This window comes from Sorex araneus, chromosome 3 (assembly GCF_027595985.1).
Source record: "Sorex araneus isolate mSorAra2 chromosome 3, mSorAra2.pri, whole genome shotgun sequence".
In the NCBI taxonomy this organism is placed as follows: domain Eukaryota; kingdom Metazoa; phylum Chordata; class Mammalia; order Eulipotyphla; family Soricidae; genus Sorex; species Sorex araneus.
In genome coordinates, this window is record NC_073304.1 from 179,184,881 (window position 1) to 179,203,570 (window position 18,690).

Here is an 18,690-nt window from a genome sequence, read left to right on the forward strand (position 1 = left end):
CCTTCCTTCCTTCCTTCCTTCCTTCCTTCCTTCCTTCCTTCCTTCCTTCGTCACACCCAGCAATGCACAGGTGTTACTCCTGGCTCTGCACTCAGGAATTACTCCTGACGGTGCTCAGGGGACCATATGGGATGCTGGGAATCAAACCCAGGTCGGCTGAGTGCAAGGCAAATGCCCTACCCGCTGTGCTATCACTCCAGCCCCCCCCCCTTTTTCTCAAGAATAAATCCTTTACTAGAAATTGCCTATAAAAGTTGTCTCACAGATTTGATCCAAAAGTAACTACAGCGGGGTAGGGCAAGAACATACTTCCATCACTACAGAAGTACTGTCCTGCTTTGATTTCTGAGTTGGCTTTTGGTGATGGGGGCAGTGTCCACTAGGGCTACACTCAGGGAGGCTGGGGAGGGTGAAAGCTGACCCCCAGTTGGACAAGGCGTGAGCTCCATGTCTTTGAGCTGTCTAGTGCCAAGCTTGAAAATTTAACTCTTACATCATAGTATTAAAAAAATCTCATAAATAAGTACAATTACTTATGAAAAATAAAGAATATGAATATTTCAGGAAATCAATGAAAATATTCATTTTTGGGTGGCAGGAGGGAATAAATCCTGCTATAGAGAGAATAGAAACACCTTTTCTAACAAATTGTGACATATTTTCATAAATCACCTAATGGTCACATGCATTATAATTGTGGGATTGTTTTATACCAAATATCTAATCATGATACAGCTTTCATATCGGTCATAAACTAACATTTATGAAGTATACTTCTATAAATGACAGAAAAAGAATAAAGAAATAAAAGAATAAGTAAAAGGAAAACATTAAAAACATTTTTCTAGCATATGTGATGAATTTGTGTTGATTCCTCAACACTGTCTTTCACTAACGGCAAAATAGCTGTAGTGGAGAACTCTGAAAAAATGTGACAAAATTAATATATATTAAAATATGAGTAATATCGTTCCATACTTGCAAACTGCTTAGATGCTGATCTTCTAGAAGTTTCTGAGTTTCCTCCAATTTAAGTTGGAACACACATTTGTTAGCAGCCAAGTTTTCCCTGCTATTTTCCTTCATTTCTTTACCACAGCTGAAGTCGGGTAAGTCATCGTTTTTTAACAAGGTTGAAGGCAAGGCATTATCTACAGCTCTGTGAACCATATATAGAAAAGATTTAGTACATTCCAACAGTCTTCTTTCTTTGTACACATGAGTGACACATACATGTAACGTATATGTGTCCAGATAATCACATATAAGGATATTGGAGAGATACAACGAGTGGGAGTTTAGGGCAAGCAATAGAGGAATAACCATGGTGTGGGGGCCGAGAAGCGCTTGCCTTGCACACGGCCGACTTTGGCTGGACCCCAGGCACTGCATGGTTCCCCCGACACTGACAGGAGTGACCCCGAGCAAGCCGGGAAGAAGCCCTGAGCACTGCAGGATGAAGCTCAAACCCACCTCCACATCACTCAACTGTGGTATTCGAGTGATGATGAAGCACTCCACCTACCTGGACAAGCACCCCACTACTCACTTTGTTAGATTCCATTTCTCTACCACTTGGGATAAAGTACAAGGAAGTACTGTAGATACGGAGGACTGACCCTTATCTCTGTGAACCCTCCTGTCTGTACAAATGATATGCAGCGTTTATCAGTGTTACCCTTAGTTCTGAGTTAATGTCATAGCTGGTGTAACCCTAATAGAGTTTGAGGATCTGGGTGAACAGAAACAATGGAAAGTGCACATTAGGAATTTCACCTTATTTTACTTGGTTTGGGGACTTGGCCCTCACTCTCTGGAGGAGATATACACATCTGTATGTCCAGTTGTATCACAAGTATTAACCTGACTTTCATGTCAGAGCAGGGGCACCTTTAATGCAGCCTCCTTTTGTGTCCAAAGTGCCGCCAACTGCCTACACATTAGTGGGTGACATCACCTTCTCTAAGGATTGAGCATCTTTTGTTTTGGAAGGAGTGGGGTATGTACACAAGCAGTGTTTAGGGGTTACTCCTGGCTCCATTCTTAGGGGTCACTCTTGCTGGTGACCAGGGGACCATGCAGTAACAGGATTAACCCAGGGCTCTTGCATACAAAACATGTGCTTCATTCGGCACAACGAACACATCTCCCTAGCCCTGTTTTCCTTTGAAAGTTTGCGTCCTTTGAAATTTCAAAATGTTAATTTTTCCATTTATGTACACTGTGAAAAACCAAAAGAACAACGGCAGATTTGGTGGAAGATGAGATGAAGATGAGGTATATCAAAGATCTGATTGCTGTTTCATTGGGGCCAGAAATGTGAACACCAAGGGTAATTGTTTCCAATTCCTTTGAATTCAGTTATCCAATCCAATGAGGGTAAAAATTTTAGAGGGGAACACATGTCATGTGACATATACCTATCTCCAATACCCGTATATATCTTTATTTGGACACTCTGGATAGTCAAGGCCTACGAGTACTACATTGCTGGCTCTTCCTTCATGACCTCAGAGCTCAGGAAGAACAAGAAAGCATTTAACACAAGTTCCTGAACATAGAGAGCAAACTTCTCTCTCTTTCTTTCAGGCCTTCCTGTTCTGATGAAGTCCTTCCCGTCCACTCGTCATTCCCAGACAGATCACTGCTATATCCACAAAGTATCTAAGAAGCTCAATTTATTTACCTTTAAAGTTGTCGTCTCTCAACTTTTTCTTCTCTATTTCTTTCTTCTCTACTCCACTTGCTTCTCTTCTCTTCTCTACTTTCTTCCCCCCAGTGAGGGGGATTGAAGGGATGGACAGGAATAAACGAAGGTGGAGAGGTGCAAAGAAAGGGAGAGTGTAGCAAGCGGGGAAAGGAAGAAGGGATCATAAAGGAAGAGGAGCCAGGAGGAACTGGCGAGGGAAAACCTAAGTAGGTCGCAGGCAAACATGGAGGAGATGAATGTGCTGGAGAGGGGGAACGAGGGAGAGGTGGGAGCAAAGAGGGAGAAACAGGAGAGGAAGATGAAGGTGAGGAAAGACTGGATGAAGAAGAAAACTGTACAGAGGGTGAGGAGGAGGCGGCAGAGGAAGATGAAGAGGCGGCTGGGGAACAACGGGGAGGTGGGTGGGAGGGAGCTGAGGAAGACGGCTGGTCTACGAAGGCTTGGGGCAGACTGGACAATGTTGGGGTTGGTCCCACGGCTCGCTGCACTGGCCGAAAGAGGTCTAAGGCAGCAGACTTTTCAGGCAATGGAGTAATGGAAGCGTGAGGGGGGAGGCGGGACAAACAGGAAGATTTCAAGACTGGGCGTGCTTCTAATGGGGCTGGGGAGACAGGGAGTCGGGCTGGAAGGGAACGTCGAACTAGGGCCGGGATCAGAGGGGTGGGGGTAGAGCGCTGTGTTGGAAGGAAATATTTTGGCCTGTAAGTTTTGTAAAACAACTTGCCTTGTGGGTCAGGATCGGGCACAACTGAAGAACTTCGGGGTGGGTGGGGTATATGGTCAGGAGGCCCAGACGGAATTGGGGCTGGCAGGCGAGGAAAATTGCTAGAAAAATGGGGAGTAACTGGAACTGGAGGGCGAGGGAGATGTTTGATTGGGCTGGACAGGAACGGGGCTGACAGAAAGGTCTTTGGATGAGTGAAGGGCACAGACGGCTGCACAGGCAGAGAGTGGGGCTGGCGGGGGTGAGGAATAGTTGGATAGCTGGGAAGAATCTGGTGGGATAACAGTGGGGCCCGGGAAGGAGGCAGCTGCTCGGGGAGGTAGGGATCGGGTGTGGTGACAGCCGGACAGGCAGGGATGGATCTGCACAGGTGGAAAAGCATTTGACAGGTAGGTAGAACGAGCCTTGTTAAGATGTCGTCTGTTTTCCTGGGTTGCCTCAAGACTTTGGATGCCTCTTAATTTGGTTTTTGTCTTTAGGGAACACGCATGATCTGAACCAGGATCTGCCCACATGGCTTGAGACGTGTGCATAACTTATGTAACATGCTATTCATTTCTCATTTCTTGCTCTTATGAGTATTCTCACATCTCAGAAGTCTGCCAGAGATAATACAGGCTAGATAATCTAGTTTAAAGTCTTGGCAAAAAGAGCAAATCAAGGTCAAACAGACCGCCATTCAATTCTGGTCAGATTTTGCAGAGCTGCAGTGGTGGAGAACTGACTGAACAAACAGGGTTATTGGAGATAGGTATCTATAACAGCACAATTCTAAGTGGCAAAAATCTAATATGGGAGACCAGTGGGTCAAAGAGATTTTTTAAAAAATGGTTCTGGTTATAATAGAAAGCGGATTCCTTTTAATGTTAGTCTCCATTACATTTTATTATTATTTGGGAGGGTCACACCCAGTAGTGTTCAAAGAGCTACTCCTGGCTCTGTGCTCAGGATCACTTTTGGTGGTGCTTGGGGAAGCCTGTGGTGCTAGGGATTGAACAGAGGCCTCCGTGTGCAGAAGATTTGCTCAGCCTGTTGAGCTCTTGCTCCGTCCTGCTTTATCTCATTAGTACTTGAAGCAATTTCTCGTTTTACATGAGCATGATTTTTTCTCTGATTTTTCTTTCTTTCTTTCTTTCTTTCTTTCTTTCTTTCTTTCTTTCTTTCTTTCTTTCTTTCTTTCTTTCTTTCTTTCTTTCTTTCTTTTTTTTTTGCTTTTTGGGTCACACCCAGCGATGCTCAGGGGTTACTCCTGGCTTTGCACTCAGGAATTGCTCCTGGCAGTGCTTGGGGGACCATATGGGATGCCGGGGATCGAACCCAGGTCGGCCGTGTGCAAGGCAAACGCCCTACGTGTGCTATCGTTCCGGCCCCTCTGATTTTTCTTAAGGCTTAAGCATTTGCTCCTTTAGATGATCATATTACCATATCTTAGATTATTTTTTATCTGCCACCAATATTTTTTCCATAGCACAGCGGGTAGGGCATTTGCCTTGTATGCAGCCGACCCTGGTGTGATTCCTCCATCTCTCTTGGATAGCCAGCAAGCTACCGAGAGTATTTGTTTGATATGCCAAAAGCAGTAACAACAAGTCTCACAATGGAGACGTTACTGGTGCCTGCTCGAGTAAATCAATGAACAACGGGATGACAGTGTTACAGTGCAGTGCTACTATATATATATATATGTATATATATATGTATATATACATATATATTTTTTGGTTTTGCTTTGGGCCACACCTGGCTGGGCTCAAGGACCACATGCAGTGGCAGGGACAGCACCCGAGTCTGCTGTGTGCAAGGCAAGCACCTAATCCACTATATCAGCTCTTTGGCTCCTCACAGTGCAACGGCTTTTATGAGTGTGAATTACCTCCACATCTTTGAAAGCTCCCTAGACTTATTATTATATTTTTTATGTTGTTTTGTTTTGTTTTGTTTTTGGTAATGCTCAGGGTTACTTCCAGCTTGGTGCTTGGAGATTGCTACTGGCGCTGGGAGATCATATGCATGATATGAATGAAATCCAGGTACACTGCATGCAAGGCCTGAGGCTTAGCACACTGAGCTAAGAGAAAACTCTCTGGCTCTAGAGAAAAGTATGTATATTTGGGGAGAAGGAGTTGTGAGGGTGGTCACACCTGATGGTACTCAGGGATTACTCCTGGCTGTGCTTAGGCATCATTCCTGGTGGTGCTCAGGAGAACATAGATGGTGCCGGGGTTCAAACTGGGGATGGCCTCATGCAAGCAAGTGCTGTGCCCCCTGTAATATTTTGCCTGTCCCCCCATTTTTTTAATAATTTCTCACTGATATTTATAACTTAATTATATTTGCAATAAGTAGTGCATGTAAATATTTCTACTAGACCAATCCTTAATATTCTAAGACATTGTATTGTATAGCAATTGATAGTTAATGAAATATTTTTTACATATTTTATTTACTATTGCTAATTACTGTAGGGAGAAGTTTGACTTTTTCTTCTGTTTTATTTTTGGACCTTCCAAGTGGTGCCCAGGGCTACTGGGGATTAAGGTCAACTGGGGTGGCTGTCTGACCCGAGGGATTTTGCAGGAAAGCCCAGCAGTGCCTGGGGGCTGACCCTGGTAATGCTCAGGGGACCATGTGGTACACTGGGGCAGTCACCTGGAAGGCATGCACATGAACCCCTGAACATTTTTTTCTGGCCCTGTGAAGTCTAGCTTCTTAATATACACAAAACAGTGTTCACTTCATATATTGTATACATCTCTCCTTTCCCAAATATATATAGTGCGCACGCGCACACACACACACACAAACACATAAACTGAATTGAAATCATACCCATAATAGTTATTACAATTACAACATGAGAATGATGAATTCTATCTTAGAGTGACATAATTTCTTTTACTACAAAGATAGAGCATGTTATTTAATGGTTCTAGAACAGATTTGGTTAAGTAACTCTGTGTGCTTGCTATGGGGAAATCAAAATTGTTCTGACACTTTCCTTCTGAGACTTCAAGAAATTATACATGGTTGAACAAAAATAAATTATCTTTCCATTTACAGTGCAAGTTCTTTTTTAAAAAAAACTGAATATATATGGTAATGCAAAAGATAACTGATACATAGAAACAGAAGCTAAAGAGTGAATAAAATTTGTATGCAAAAATATACATGCTGGGCTGGAGGGGTCGCTCGGGAACTGAGTGCATGCTTTGTCTGTGGAAGCCTGAGTGAGAGGCCCAGCACTGCAGACCCCTGAGCCCCTTGAGGAGAGGGAGGAGAGGAGAGGAGAGGAGAGGAGAGGAGAGGAGAGGAGAGGAGAGGAGAGGGGAGGGGAAGAGAGGGGAGGGAAGGGGAGGAGAGGGGAGGAGGAGGAGGAGGAGGAGGAGGAGGAGGAGGAGGAGGAGGAGGAGGAGGAGGAGGAGGAGGAGGAGGAGGAGGAGGAGGAGGAGGAGGAGGAGGAGGAGGAGGAGGAGGAGGAGGAGGAGGAGGAGGAGGAGGAGGAGGAGGAGGAGGAGGAGGAGGAGGAGGAGGAGGAGGAGGAGGAGGAGGAGGAGGAGGAGGAGGAGGAGGAGGAGGAGGGAGGAAAGGGGAAGGAAGGGGAGGGAAGGGGAGGGGAGAGTCTAGTGGGAAGGTGCTTGCTGTGTACATGACTGAGCTGGGGTAGATCTCCAACATCCCATATGGTCCCCTAAGCACTGCCAGAAGCAAGCCCTGAGCACCACAGGGTGTGGCTAAAAAACACAACAAAAAAAATGAACTCCCCCAACCCCCAAATGTAGGTTATTTCTATGCTACATGGTTTGGCAGTTTTCAGCATTCCAAGTTCCCCATGTGCATGGTGAAGGATAGAACTAGACATTCAGTGTGAACAATACTACATAAATACCTTTTCATTTTTAATGATACACCCCTTAAATACATAATAATGTAATGTTACTTTAAAAATTCACACCTAGCTCTAAAAGCCACTTGAATAGTCTTTCATTTTCCCTTTCCAGACATGTCTCCCCAGAAGCATCCTAAAATTATATCGACTTCCTTACCTCAGTTTCCATTTGCTCTTAATATCTGGCACTTCACTATGCTTCTCATGCTGCAATGAACTGCCCTGATGATAGCGAAATAGACAATGACCGCTATCTTGGCTGACTTTAATCCCCTCAGTTCCCATATCATGCTTTCCTGGTTTCCTATTTCTCTCGTACTTATCACTCTTCTTTCTTTGCTTGTTCTTTATGTGATAAATTTTTTTAGTCACATGACCATCTTCATTGTATAATCTTATTAATACTTCACTGTCTCTGTGATCTTATTGATATCCATGTGAGTAAAGGATTAACAAACTCTTTTTCTCTATGTTTCTCCATGGATGGGCTCAGCTGTGGGTTCATTTCCAGGTTTGTTCCCCTGGATATTTAGTAGTATTTGAACTGTGTAGTGGTAAAGATGCTCTCCCTCTGGCAAACTGCATCTGCATTAAAAGAACTGAAGAAATTCAGGTATCTGGGAGGAAGCTTGCTGACCATGGTAATTTCTTGTGTTGCTGCTGCAAACTGCAGTTATCTATCTTTGTTTCCCTCCCCCCCACCTTATTTTTAGGCAGGGACAAATCCAGGGAAGGCGTCATGTTTGCAGAGTTTTACCTCTGACCCACAGCCTTAGCTCTGATGTCTTTATATAAATAATAAATATTATCAGCATAGCCATTTGGCATTTTTCTATATTTTTGAACCATAGTTTTACTTCTCTTAGATTATATACTTGAGATGTCTTTTAGAATACTATACCTCTTCACATATCCTCCTTAAGCACATACTGCCTCCCCCTTACAATGCTATGCATGTAGCAGTTTCAATAGATATCTAGAATAAATCATTAGAAAGTATAAGATGTCAGAAGGTACTCTGCAATTAGCCCATCCTACTGCTTGTAGATGATCTGTTCAGATTATCCTGGGAAGGAACCAGGATATACTACAGCCTTTTTAAGACATTTAGGAAAGATACTCAGTAAAGAAATAATCGGTTCTACCATAAAGTTACTCTTTTTATCTAGATGTATATGGCTATAAACACACACTTTTCTTTATTCCAGTAAAGATGAAACAGAACACTAGTATCAGCATTTTAAAATGATTTTGATAGTTTTTTTTTTTAAGTTTTTGGGCCACACTCAGCGGTAATCAGGGTAAGCAGTGCTTGGGGGACTAGATGGGATGCCAGGGATTGAACCTGGGATGGCTGTGTGCAAGGCAAGCACCCTAAGTTGCTGTACTCTCTGGCCCTTTAATGACAGTTTCTATAAAAAATTATTCAACAAAGATAGCATTATAATTCCAAAGATATTAAATTAAATGTCCTATACTGGTAGAATGGCTTTCACACTTTAATCTGTGAAAATAAACAATTCTTAAAGTTGAAGAGTAATGAATAGGTATACAAACTCAGCAAATGAAAAGCTAGATAAGTGATTCGTACATAATAATCACAAATTACTCACCTCCAGTTTATTGTTGGTCTGTGGGAAGAGGAAAGGTTTACTTCTGATTTTAAACTGGAATCCTGGATTTGTTTGAGAGCCTCTTCTAAAGGAGGAACTGACCTTTGAAAAACTACAGGGGTGATAAAAAAATCAAACATGAAACAGTGACCTCTTCAATACTGTATTTTCATATGATTTAATTGTTCAGTGATAAAATACTATTATAAATGTATGATAAAACACTATTATAAATAATAGTACTTATAACTATTATAAAAGACTATTATAAATATACAATGACAAAATAAAATTATTATAAAATTTTTTTACAATAAACATTAATTTTTTTTTTTTTTTTTTTTTTGCTTTTTGGGTCACACCTGGCAATGCACAGACATTACTCCTGGCTCTGCACTCAGGAATCACCCCTGGCGGTGCTCAGGGGACCATATAGGATGCTGGGAATCAAACCCGGGTTGGCCTCGTGCAAGGCAAACGCCCTACCCGCTGTGCTATTGCTCCAGCCCCTTTACAATAAACCTTAAGAAATGTCTAGGTTCTTCATTTGACCATGTAAGTCCATGTCCTCTATATCTGATATATTTGTGTTTCACAAATCCCTGAAAAAAATATTATAACTATTTTTATGAAGAAAAAGAGAAGGTACTAACAACGCCAACTGAGAACTTAAGTGCTTTGAAATTGAAGTGAGGGTCCAGAGTGATAGTACAGCAGGTAAGGCATTTGCCTTGCATGCAGCCGACCCAGGTTCAATCTCTGGTATCCTATATGGGCACTCAAACACCACGAGCAGTAGTTCTTGAGTGCAGACCCAGGAGGAACCCCTGAGCATCGCTGGGTGTGACCCAAAAAGCAAAAAAAAAGAAAGAAAAAAGAAAGAAATTGAAGTGAAATTGCATTATAGCATTATAAGGGTTCCAATATTCGATACATTTTAAGCACTTCATAAACATGAACAATTTAATCCTCACTAGTCTATGAGGCAGAGGTAATTGAATCTCTATTTTACAACTGACAAGACTGATGTATGCAGAAGGGATGTCACTTGCTCTGAATCAGTCATCATATGGCCGCATACTCACATACTGTGCTATACAACCTCAAGTCAATCCCTTGCCATTAAGCATCCATTTTCTTAAAGCCTTCCACTGTGCATACAGGTTCTCTCCTACCAAGAAATAAGTGAGCCAGAGGAGATTCCTAGCAGGGCCTAGAAAGTTACCTGATAATTGGTTTCAATTTTGTTTTTGGGGGGTTTTGGTTTTTTGGACCACAACTGGCAGTTCTCAGGGCCTATTACTTCTGGCACTGTGCTCAGGGATCACTCCTGGCGGGGCTCAGGAGACCCCATAGGGTATCAAAGATTGACCCAGGTTGGCTGCATGCAAGGCAAGTGCCCTGCCCTCTGTACTCTCTCTCCAGCTCTGGTTTCAACATACTTTTCTAGTCTCAGATTAGTTTATCTTCTCTTCCCCCAATCATATACTTTAAAGTCACTGAAATACATGTTCCTCTACCTGGTGTATCATTCTTAATTTTCTCTTTTCTTGGCAAAATCTTCATTGTTTTCAGTATCAAAATTCAGTAATTTCTCCAGGGATCATATTCTTAATGTTCCTATATAGGTACAGTGTTCTTTTCTTTGTACTCTCATAGTACAAAATAGCTACCATAGAAGAATTCTGTAGAAACTACTGGATTTATTGACATTGTTTATAGTACTCTCATTAGCAAAACAAAAGTTTTGAGATCTTAAATATAAATTCTCTGCATCTCAGCCTAACCTAGGGCTAAGTATAACATAAGTACTGAATACATAAAAGGTCTGCTTTTTTTTTTCTTTTTGGGTCACACATGGTGATGCACAGGGGTTACTCCTGGCTCTGCACTCATGAATTACTCCTGGCGGTGCTCAGGGGACCATATGGGATGCTGGGAATCGAACCTGGGTCAGCCGCATGCAAGGCAAATGCCCTACCCACTATACTATCGCTCTATCCCCAAAAGGGCTACTTTTTTTTTTTTTTTAAAAAAAAGCTTTGACATCTGTTGTTAATTGCCCTAATATTTAAGGTATAAAATTATGTAGATGTAATAGCACAGAACTAATCACATAATTCAAATATTTAACCAATTCCAGGGTCTATATGTTATCTTTTAAAAATTTTCAATTCCTTAAACATTAATTTCAGCAACAATATGAGTAAAATGTCAGATGGATATTAATTTATTGAAAATAAATGTCAAAATTTCTTTACAGTAAGTTAATTAAATTAATTTTTTAAAAGAAAATATTGTAAGACAGTATAAAGTAGAATGAAGCTCTGCACTTTGAAGATTCACTAATAGAGTAAACCAAATAATCTCCAAATTTAACTTAATTACTATTGGAAATGGACTGGAGCGATAGCACAGTGGGTAGGGCATTCGATTGGGTTCGATTCTTCCGTCCCTCTCGGAGAGCCGGCAAGCTACAGACAGTATTCAGCCCGCATGGCAGAGCCTGGCACGCTACCCGTGGCATATTTGATATACCAAAAACAGTAACAACAAGTCTCACAATGGAGACATTACTGGTGCCCCCTCGAGCAAATCGATGAAGAAAGGGATGACAGTGCTACTGTTAGAAATAATGGTGGTGGGACTGGTGTTGGAATATTGAATAAATCATAGTGAACAACTTTATAAAAATAAAATAGAACTACTAAAAATCAATTACTATTTTATATATGGTTAAAATTCTATAACTGAAGGAGGTAAATATATCTATATAATATACATTTTAATTAATTTTGGGTTTTGGGCCACACTGGCGGTGCTCAGGGTTTATTCCTGGCTCTGTGCTCAGGTATCAGGTATCACTCCTGGAAGTGCTCAGGGGACCATCTGGGATGCCGGGATTCAAACCTGGGTTGGCCTTGTGCAAGGCAAACACCCTGGTCATTGTACTACTGCTCTGGCTCCAATATACTGATATTTTTAATTTGATCTTCACTTGTTTATTAATTTATCGTTTTATTATTTACTCAAGTCAAATATGATTGTAACTTTTACTTCTGTTTTTATAATGTTTGAAGTTAAGGCACCTGCTCTCCTCCGCTGGGAAAGAGGAATATGAGCACGCTGGAATTTTTCAGTAACTTCTTCAAACTTTTGTTTTCTTTGTTGAAGTATTTGCTCTCTGATTTGGAGTTCTCTTTCTTCTTGTTCTTTTCGTTTCTCTTCAAAAGCTCTATATTGATAACAAAATTAGACAGTATATTTTTAAAATCTAAACACAGAAAACAGTTTCTAAAACAATGCACTATATTGATATTTCATAAGTTTATTTACTCAGAAATAACATTCTGATGGAAAAAGTTACTTTGGTCAGAACTTAAATATTCTAAGTGGTAATTTCCAAAACCTCATATAGGTTTCTTGCAACGAAAAGCTGCAACATATTTCTATGAGTACAATAGAACAGTTCCCACACCATGTTTCGTTCATTTGTTTTTGGGTCACACCCAGGGGTGCTCAGGGCTTACTCTCAGCTGAGCGCTCAGGGACCCCTTCTGGCGGTGCTCAGGATCCCATGTGTTGCCAGGATGGAACCTGGCAGGTGTGTGCAAGGCAAGCACCTTTCCCTGCTGTATCACTTCCCCAATGTATTTCATAAGGCCAGCAAAACCCTGAGGTCGAAATCTGACAAGGACATTACAAAATAATCCTAAACCACCAGGGACTTGGGATAAAGGGCTGGAGAGTGTTTTGCATGCAGGAGTCCTGGCTTTGATTCCCGGCACCTTATGACATCACCTGAGCACTATAGCATGACATCACCAGGAGTGTGCAAACAAGCACCACAACAAATTACTGACCCATACTCTTCATAAGCATAAAAATATTTTCCAAAAAAAATTCAAACACAAGCCAGCAAATCAGATAAAGAGTGATTCATCTGTTACACCTGTTATTTCTGGAACTCAAGGGTGCTGTAGCATTTCTAATCAGTACAATTCACTATCGTGACAAAACAAAGGAGAAAAGTATCAACTTTCTGTCATCAAAATAGATGTAGAGTATTTATCCAATGACACTTCGGATAGAAACTGCAGATGAGGAACTGAAAAAAAAAATTCCTCCGTCTGATAAAAATGTGACCTGCTGAAAGTTCCTAAGCAAAGGCATTGATAACATTGAAAGAGTGAGCATTTTCTGCATCAGATAGAAAAGCAAAGAGGCTCACTCAAGTTATGGTCTAGAGAATTCAGTGAGTTCGAGAAAAAATAAAACGCAAGTGAAAAGATAGAAGTCAGATTCTTTTTTGCTCTTTGCAGTAATTTATCAAGCAAGTTACTGGGCAATATTATGTTTCATACTGTCATAAAAACTTATATATGTGTTCTCAGTTATTCCTAGTATTACCTTTGTTATAACATAATAATCCATGGAAGTAGATGCTTCTAATTCCAATATGAGAAACCTAGGCTCAAAGAAATGAAATAATAGCTTTAACTCATGAGCTGGGATTTAAACCTATAACACTGACTCCAAAGATTATGACCCTTTCAACATGTATTAATCTTTACTGAACACCTTTTATAGAAGTAGAAGCAAAGAGGAGAAAAGAATGCAGAAAAACACAAAAACAAAGCTTCTTAAATAATTTTTACTACACTAGTCAATGAAAGAGTTAATTTATAGGGAAATACAATGCCAGAAAAGAATTACAGGTAAACAATTTTGTATTCCCCATGTGGGATTTTCAACATATGCCCAATGAGGTAGTTAATAAACTCTAGGGATTTTTCTGCTATTCGTGTGTTGTAGAAATATGGACAAGGTAGCAAAAACAACAATAAAAACAACTTCATATTAAAAAAAAGATATCTATAAATTCAGACCCTGTAAACTGTTAAGCAGGGATGAAATGATTTGTATTTTAACCATATTCCTAGTTTAATTTGAAAGCTTTTTAAAAATGCAGACATTCATAAAAACTTTTAATCACTTTCCACCATTATTCATAGTTTTCCCATTTTCGTATCAGATGAATGAGGTTAGTACAAATTAAAAAAATTTATACAGTAGTGAATAGTAACATCAAAATAAACCTCATTCTAGACTAATTATAATCTTTCCCTTCATCATGAAATAATATATAATGCAAAGCTTGAATAGCTCAGAAATCTGGCAAGGTTTGAACCAGGGTCTCTCACATAGGCAAAGCACATGTTCTACAGCTGAGCTACATTCCTAGCCCTTAGTCTAGTCATTTTAATAAGTCCTTAAGGAGACACAAGATCAGCTTCTCTGACTAGAGAAGACTGTGGTGGTCTTTTCTAGTCAGTGAAACTGCACAAGTGCTATTCTTAGTGCCTCAAGCAGAAAAACACTGATTTTTCAAAGCTACAAAAGTCTTGGTCAGTGTTTACAAAGCACTATCATGACCTTTGCATATAAGTGGATCAACATGGAAAGTAAGTGAAATGAGTCAGAAAGAGAGAGACAGACATAGATTGCACTCATCTGTGGAATATAAAATAACAGAATAGGAGACTAACACCCAAGAATAGTAGAGATAAGTACCAGGGGGTTGGCTCAAAAGCTTGGAAGCTGGCCTCACACGCTGGAGGAAGGGGTAGCTCTGATAGAGAATGGAACACCAAGTAAAGTGTGGTTTGAGGACCCGCACAGGATAGGAGATGCGCGCTGAAAATAGACTATAGACCAAACACGATGGCCACTCATTGCCTCTATTTCAAACCACAACACCCAAAAGGAGAGAGAGAACAAAAGGGAATGCCCTGCCACAGAGGTGGGGTGGGGGAGATGGGGTGGGAAGGTGGTAGGGATACTGGGAACATTGGTGGAGGAGAATGGGCACTGGTGGAGGGATGTAAACAAAATGCAAACACAAAAATTCATAAGTTTGTAACTGTACCTCACGGTGATTCACTAATAAAAATTAAAAAAGAAAAGAAAAGAAATGAGTGTTTCTGAACCATAGAATAAAAAGCTCTGTCATGAGTTGGATTCATTAAGTGCTACAAAGCAGAGAAACTGCTAATTTATGACTTTAAATTTCAACATTCCCAAGAGATATGTACTCACTTTTTTCGCCGGTTTGACTCCACAAAGTATCTACGTGCTCGACTGCGACATATTTTTTGTTGCTGAAGTAATATTTGGCGTTCCTCCTCTAAATTTTTCTCCAGATGTATTTTCATATCTCTAATATAGCATAATGTTAAGGACGATGGTTTACATCTTACATGGACAAGCAGTTCTGCTATCCAATTAATACAACAGTCTCATACCAATAATGATATTTTGTCCAATTAGTATGTGCAGACATCAGTATATGATCAGAAAATGTTTTACCTAAATTTTTTTAACTTGATATTTGAACTGAAGATTTATGTCTTCCCAGAAGAAAAATTACTTTCAGATATTGTGTACCAACACTGCCTACGTATCTTTTAATTTATGAACTTTTAGTCAACTAGGAATGATTTTCAGTCTTTTTCTCCCTATTCTTCTAATCATAAATACTAAATTTCTTAGTTCAATATAAGAAACATTTCATAATTTGCCCTCATTTTTGGGTCCCACGAAACACAGTACTCGTTTGTTCGTTTGAAATGCAAATCTATTTATAAATATTTGATGTTTTACCGATGTTTATACAACAGAAGTCAAAAAGTCATCACTTCCATTCATTAAAAGGATGGAGAGACAGTTATCACTGCGCTCTTTGAACTGTTACCCTAGTTTCCGGATCAGTGTCAATAGTTCAGCATTCAAGAACCAACGTCAAGGACACCGAATCAAACCCGTACAGAACAGAGGCCAAGGGGTCTCTGCAAGGACTTCTGAAGCAGAGGCAGAACTGGCAGAAGCCGAAGTGACCCGGGTCAACTATGAACACATGGAAAGAACTAGAAGCTTTCGCTGCAGGTTCTCTCTCCAAGAAGTCATCCAAGGGAGTTAGAAGGTGCCCGGATCCGGGAGAGAGCTGACCAGTTCACACCGATCCTTCTCCTCCTAGTTTGTTCCTGGAGCACCTCGACCAGCCTCTGCCTGGGCACCTTTCAGCCCCGGTTCCCTTCACCCTCGCCAGGTGCAGGCAAAGGGGCTGCGAACAGGGAACGCGCCCCGCGCCGCGGGGACCCCCAAGCTTGCTGGGTACAGCTCTGGAGTCCAGCTCCTGCAAGAACCCCTGCGCAGCGGAAGGCGCGCCTACTGGGGGGTTCGGTCCTGCACCCCAAGCATTGCCCGGTGCAGCCCGGGCACGGCCCCCTATGCAGCGGGAGACGTGCCCACCGGGGGGTGGGGGTTCGGTCCCTGCACCCCAAGAACTGCTGGGTGCAGCTCTGGAGACCCCCGGCGCGGCCCTTATGCTGCGGGAAACGCGCCCACGGGGGGGGGGGGGGCGGGTTCGGTCCCGGCATCCCAAGCATTGCCGGGTGCAGCTTTGCAAGCCACTTCCTGCAAGACCCCCTAGGCAGCGGGAGACGCGCCCACCGGGGTTCGTTCCCGGCACCCCAAGCATTGCCGGGTTGCAGCCCTGGGGCCCCAGTACCGCCGGGGTGGCCAGGTGGGGGGTGCACTGCACCCGCGGGCCCTAACACAGAACTCTCGGCTCACTGAGACTGCCGCCGGGATTCCCGGACAGCGCTCGGGAGCCCCCACGAAAGAGAAGGTGATGCTCGAGCAGCGGCCTCGCCCTCCGAGTCCTCGGGGGCACGGACGTTAACCCAATGGCGCCCGCTCCCCCGGTGTCCTCCCCAAGGCCCCAGGCCGCGCCCCCTGACAAGGATACAGCTGGGCGCCCCCGGCCGGGCGGTGGCGGCCGGCCCAGCGCGGGACCAGGGCGGCGCGGCCGCGCCCCGCGGGCTCCGCGGGCAGCTCGGCCCCCGCGCTGCGCGCCCCCGGCCTCTCGGCCAGCATCGCTCAGCGCCGTGCCGCCCTCATGCCCGCCCGCGTCAGGGGCGCCGAGGGCCGCGCAGCGACTGCTCGAGCGCCCGCGCAGCGACGCCGAGGACCGGGGCGGCGGCGGCGACCTCGCGGGGCAGCAGCGCAGCGGACGGCCGGGACGCCGCCGCCGCCATCTTGGCGGCAACCGACGCGGCGTCCTTAGCAACGGGAACTGGGCGGGGCGGGGCGGGGTGGGGCGGGGCGAAGAGGGAGGAGACTGGTTCCGCCGCAGCCAATGGGCGACGCCGCAGCGTCGACCCCGCCTCCCTGGCGGGCTGCTGGCGAATGGGGACTCGGCTCCGCTGGGACCCGCGTCTTGACTTTGACGTCCGGATTTCGCCGGGAGGGAGATGCTTAGTCCCCACATTCAGGTGTGGTTCCTGAGACCCGGCAGAGGCCGAGCCCCGCTCCGAGTACTCCTGGCCGCGCCCTGGCGAGAGGGGTGTGTCCTCCTGGCGCTGCGCAAACAGCGTCTGGGTGAGGGGCAAACCAAGCCTCGGAGAGGTGTGAGTTTCCGTCCCCGGCGCCCCTCGCCCACCGCTCTCCATCCAGCCGCCCAGTCCCGCAAACCGAGAAGCGCCCTTCTAACACAGTCGCCCGGGAAGGTCCTGCCCAAAGGGAGCGCCCCGGGGAGACGGTTCGCGGGGCTGGAGCGGCTGGGCCCTCCGCTGTCAGAGGTCTGCAACTGAAAATACAAAACCCCGCAGGAACTTCCGGCTGGGTTTTCACTGTAAAAGTGCATGTCAATTGTTTTCAGCCTCTGCGTGTTTGTGTGTGTGTGTGTGTGTGTGTGTGTGAATGTGTTAAATGTGTGTGTGTGTGTGTGTGTGTGAATGTGTTAAATGCTCCCAGACTGAATGGAAGCAGAATGTACAGGCAAAAGCAAACAAACAAACAAAAAAAACCAGAAAACAATCACTCACCATTCTAAGGCCTTTTGCTTTATAAGTTGATTTGTTCAACTTTAGAGTTCAAATAAAAGTTTCCCAGTGAAAGCTAGTCAAAGGTCTTTTTTTGTTTTTTTGGTTTTTTTTTGCTTTTTTGGGTCACACCCGGTAATGCACAGGGGTTACTCCTGGCTCTGCACTCAGGAATTACCCCTGGCGGTGCTCAGGGGACCATATGGGATGCTGGGAATCGAACCCGGGTCGGCCGCGTGCAAGGCAAACGCCCTACCCGCTGTGCTATTGCTCCAGCCCTCTAGTCAAAGGTTTTTATTATTATTGTTGTTTATTTATTTTTATGAATCTGGAAGCAGGGATTCAGCTGAAAGGTGCTGGGGTGACAGGTTCTAAAGTGTCACAACAAATCGAGTTTTTGATTTAAAACAAGATGCACGAACTCTTGGGAAGATAGAATATATAGCAGTGGCCCATGAAGGCTTACACCTGTGTACACGGGGAACATTCGCCATGCGAGCAAGTTTTATTTATTTTTGTGCCACACCCAGCAGTGCCCAGGTGTTACTCTGGCTCTGTGCTCAGAGATCACTCCTGGCCCCAGAACAAGGCAAGCACCCTCCCTCCTACTATCACTCCCACCTCCCTGGCAAGTTTTAAACTGGTCCAGCTATAGGCACGATCTGGATTCTCTTCTCACTGCTACGATTACAAGTCCAGGGCCAAATTGAGCAAAATATTCAAAAGAGCAAATGAAAATGAGAAGACTGTGGTTTCTGTTAAAACCCTTAGAAAGTTCCTTCTTCCTGAAGCCAAACTTTTGCCACTGTTTTAGTTTAGTATCTTGTAACTCCAAGGCACTGTTTTGTTTTACTACGAGATAGATAAGCATT

At 43.6% G+C, this 18,690-nt stretch overlaps 1 protein-coding gene across 2 annotated transcripts in view; it reads right to left on the bottom strand.

Moving 5' to 3' along the window:
• Positions 1-16,871, bottom strand: part of CEP126 (centrosomal protein 126) — a 32,357-nt gene extending 15,486 nt beyond the window's left edge. The window contains exons 1-5 of one of the 2 annotated variants that reach the window (XM_055133883.1): positions 16,744-16,871; positions 15,033-15,152; positions 12,023-12,168; positions 8,934-9,045; positions 979-1,159 (exon numbers count right to left, since the gene is read on the bottom strand). In XM_055133883.1, coding sequence (XP_054989858.1) covers positions 979-1,159; positions 8,934-9,045; positions 12,023-12,168; positions 15,033-15,152; positions 16,744-16,871 — 687 coding nt within the window. Of the gene's footprint in view, positions 1-978; positions 1,160-2,686; positions 3,385-8,933; positions 9,046-12,022; positions 12,169-15,032; positions 15,153-16,743 lie in introns of those variants that run through there. The other variant, XM_055133885.1, reaches the window with a different exon arrangement.
• Between the last annotated feature and the right edge of the window lie 1,819 nt (positions 16,872-18,690).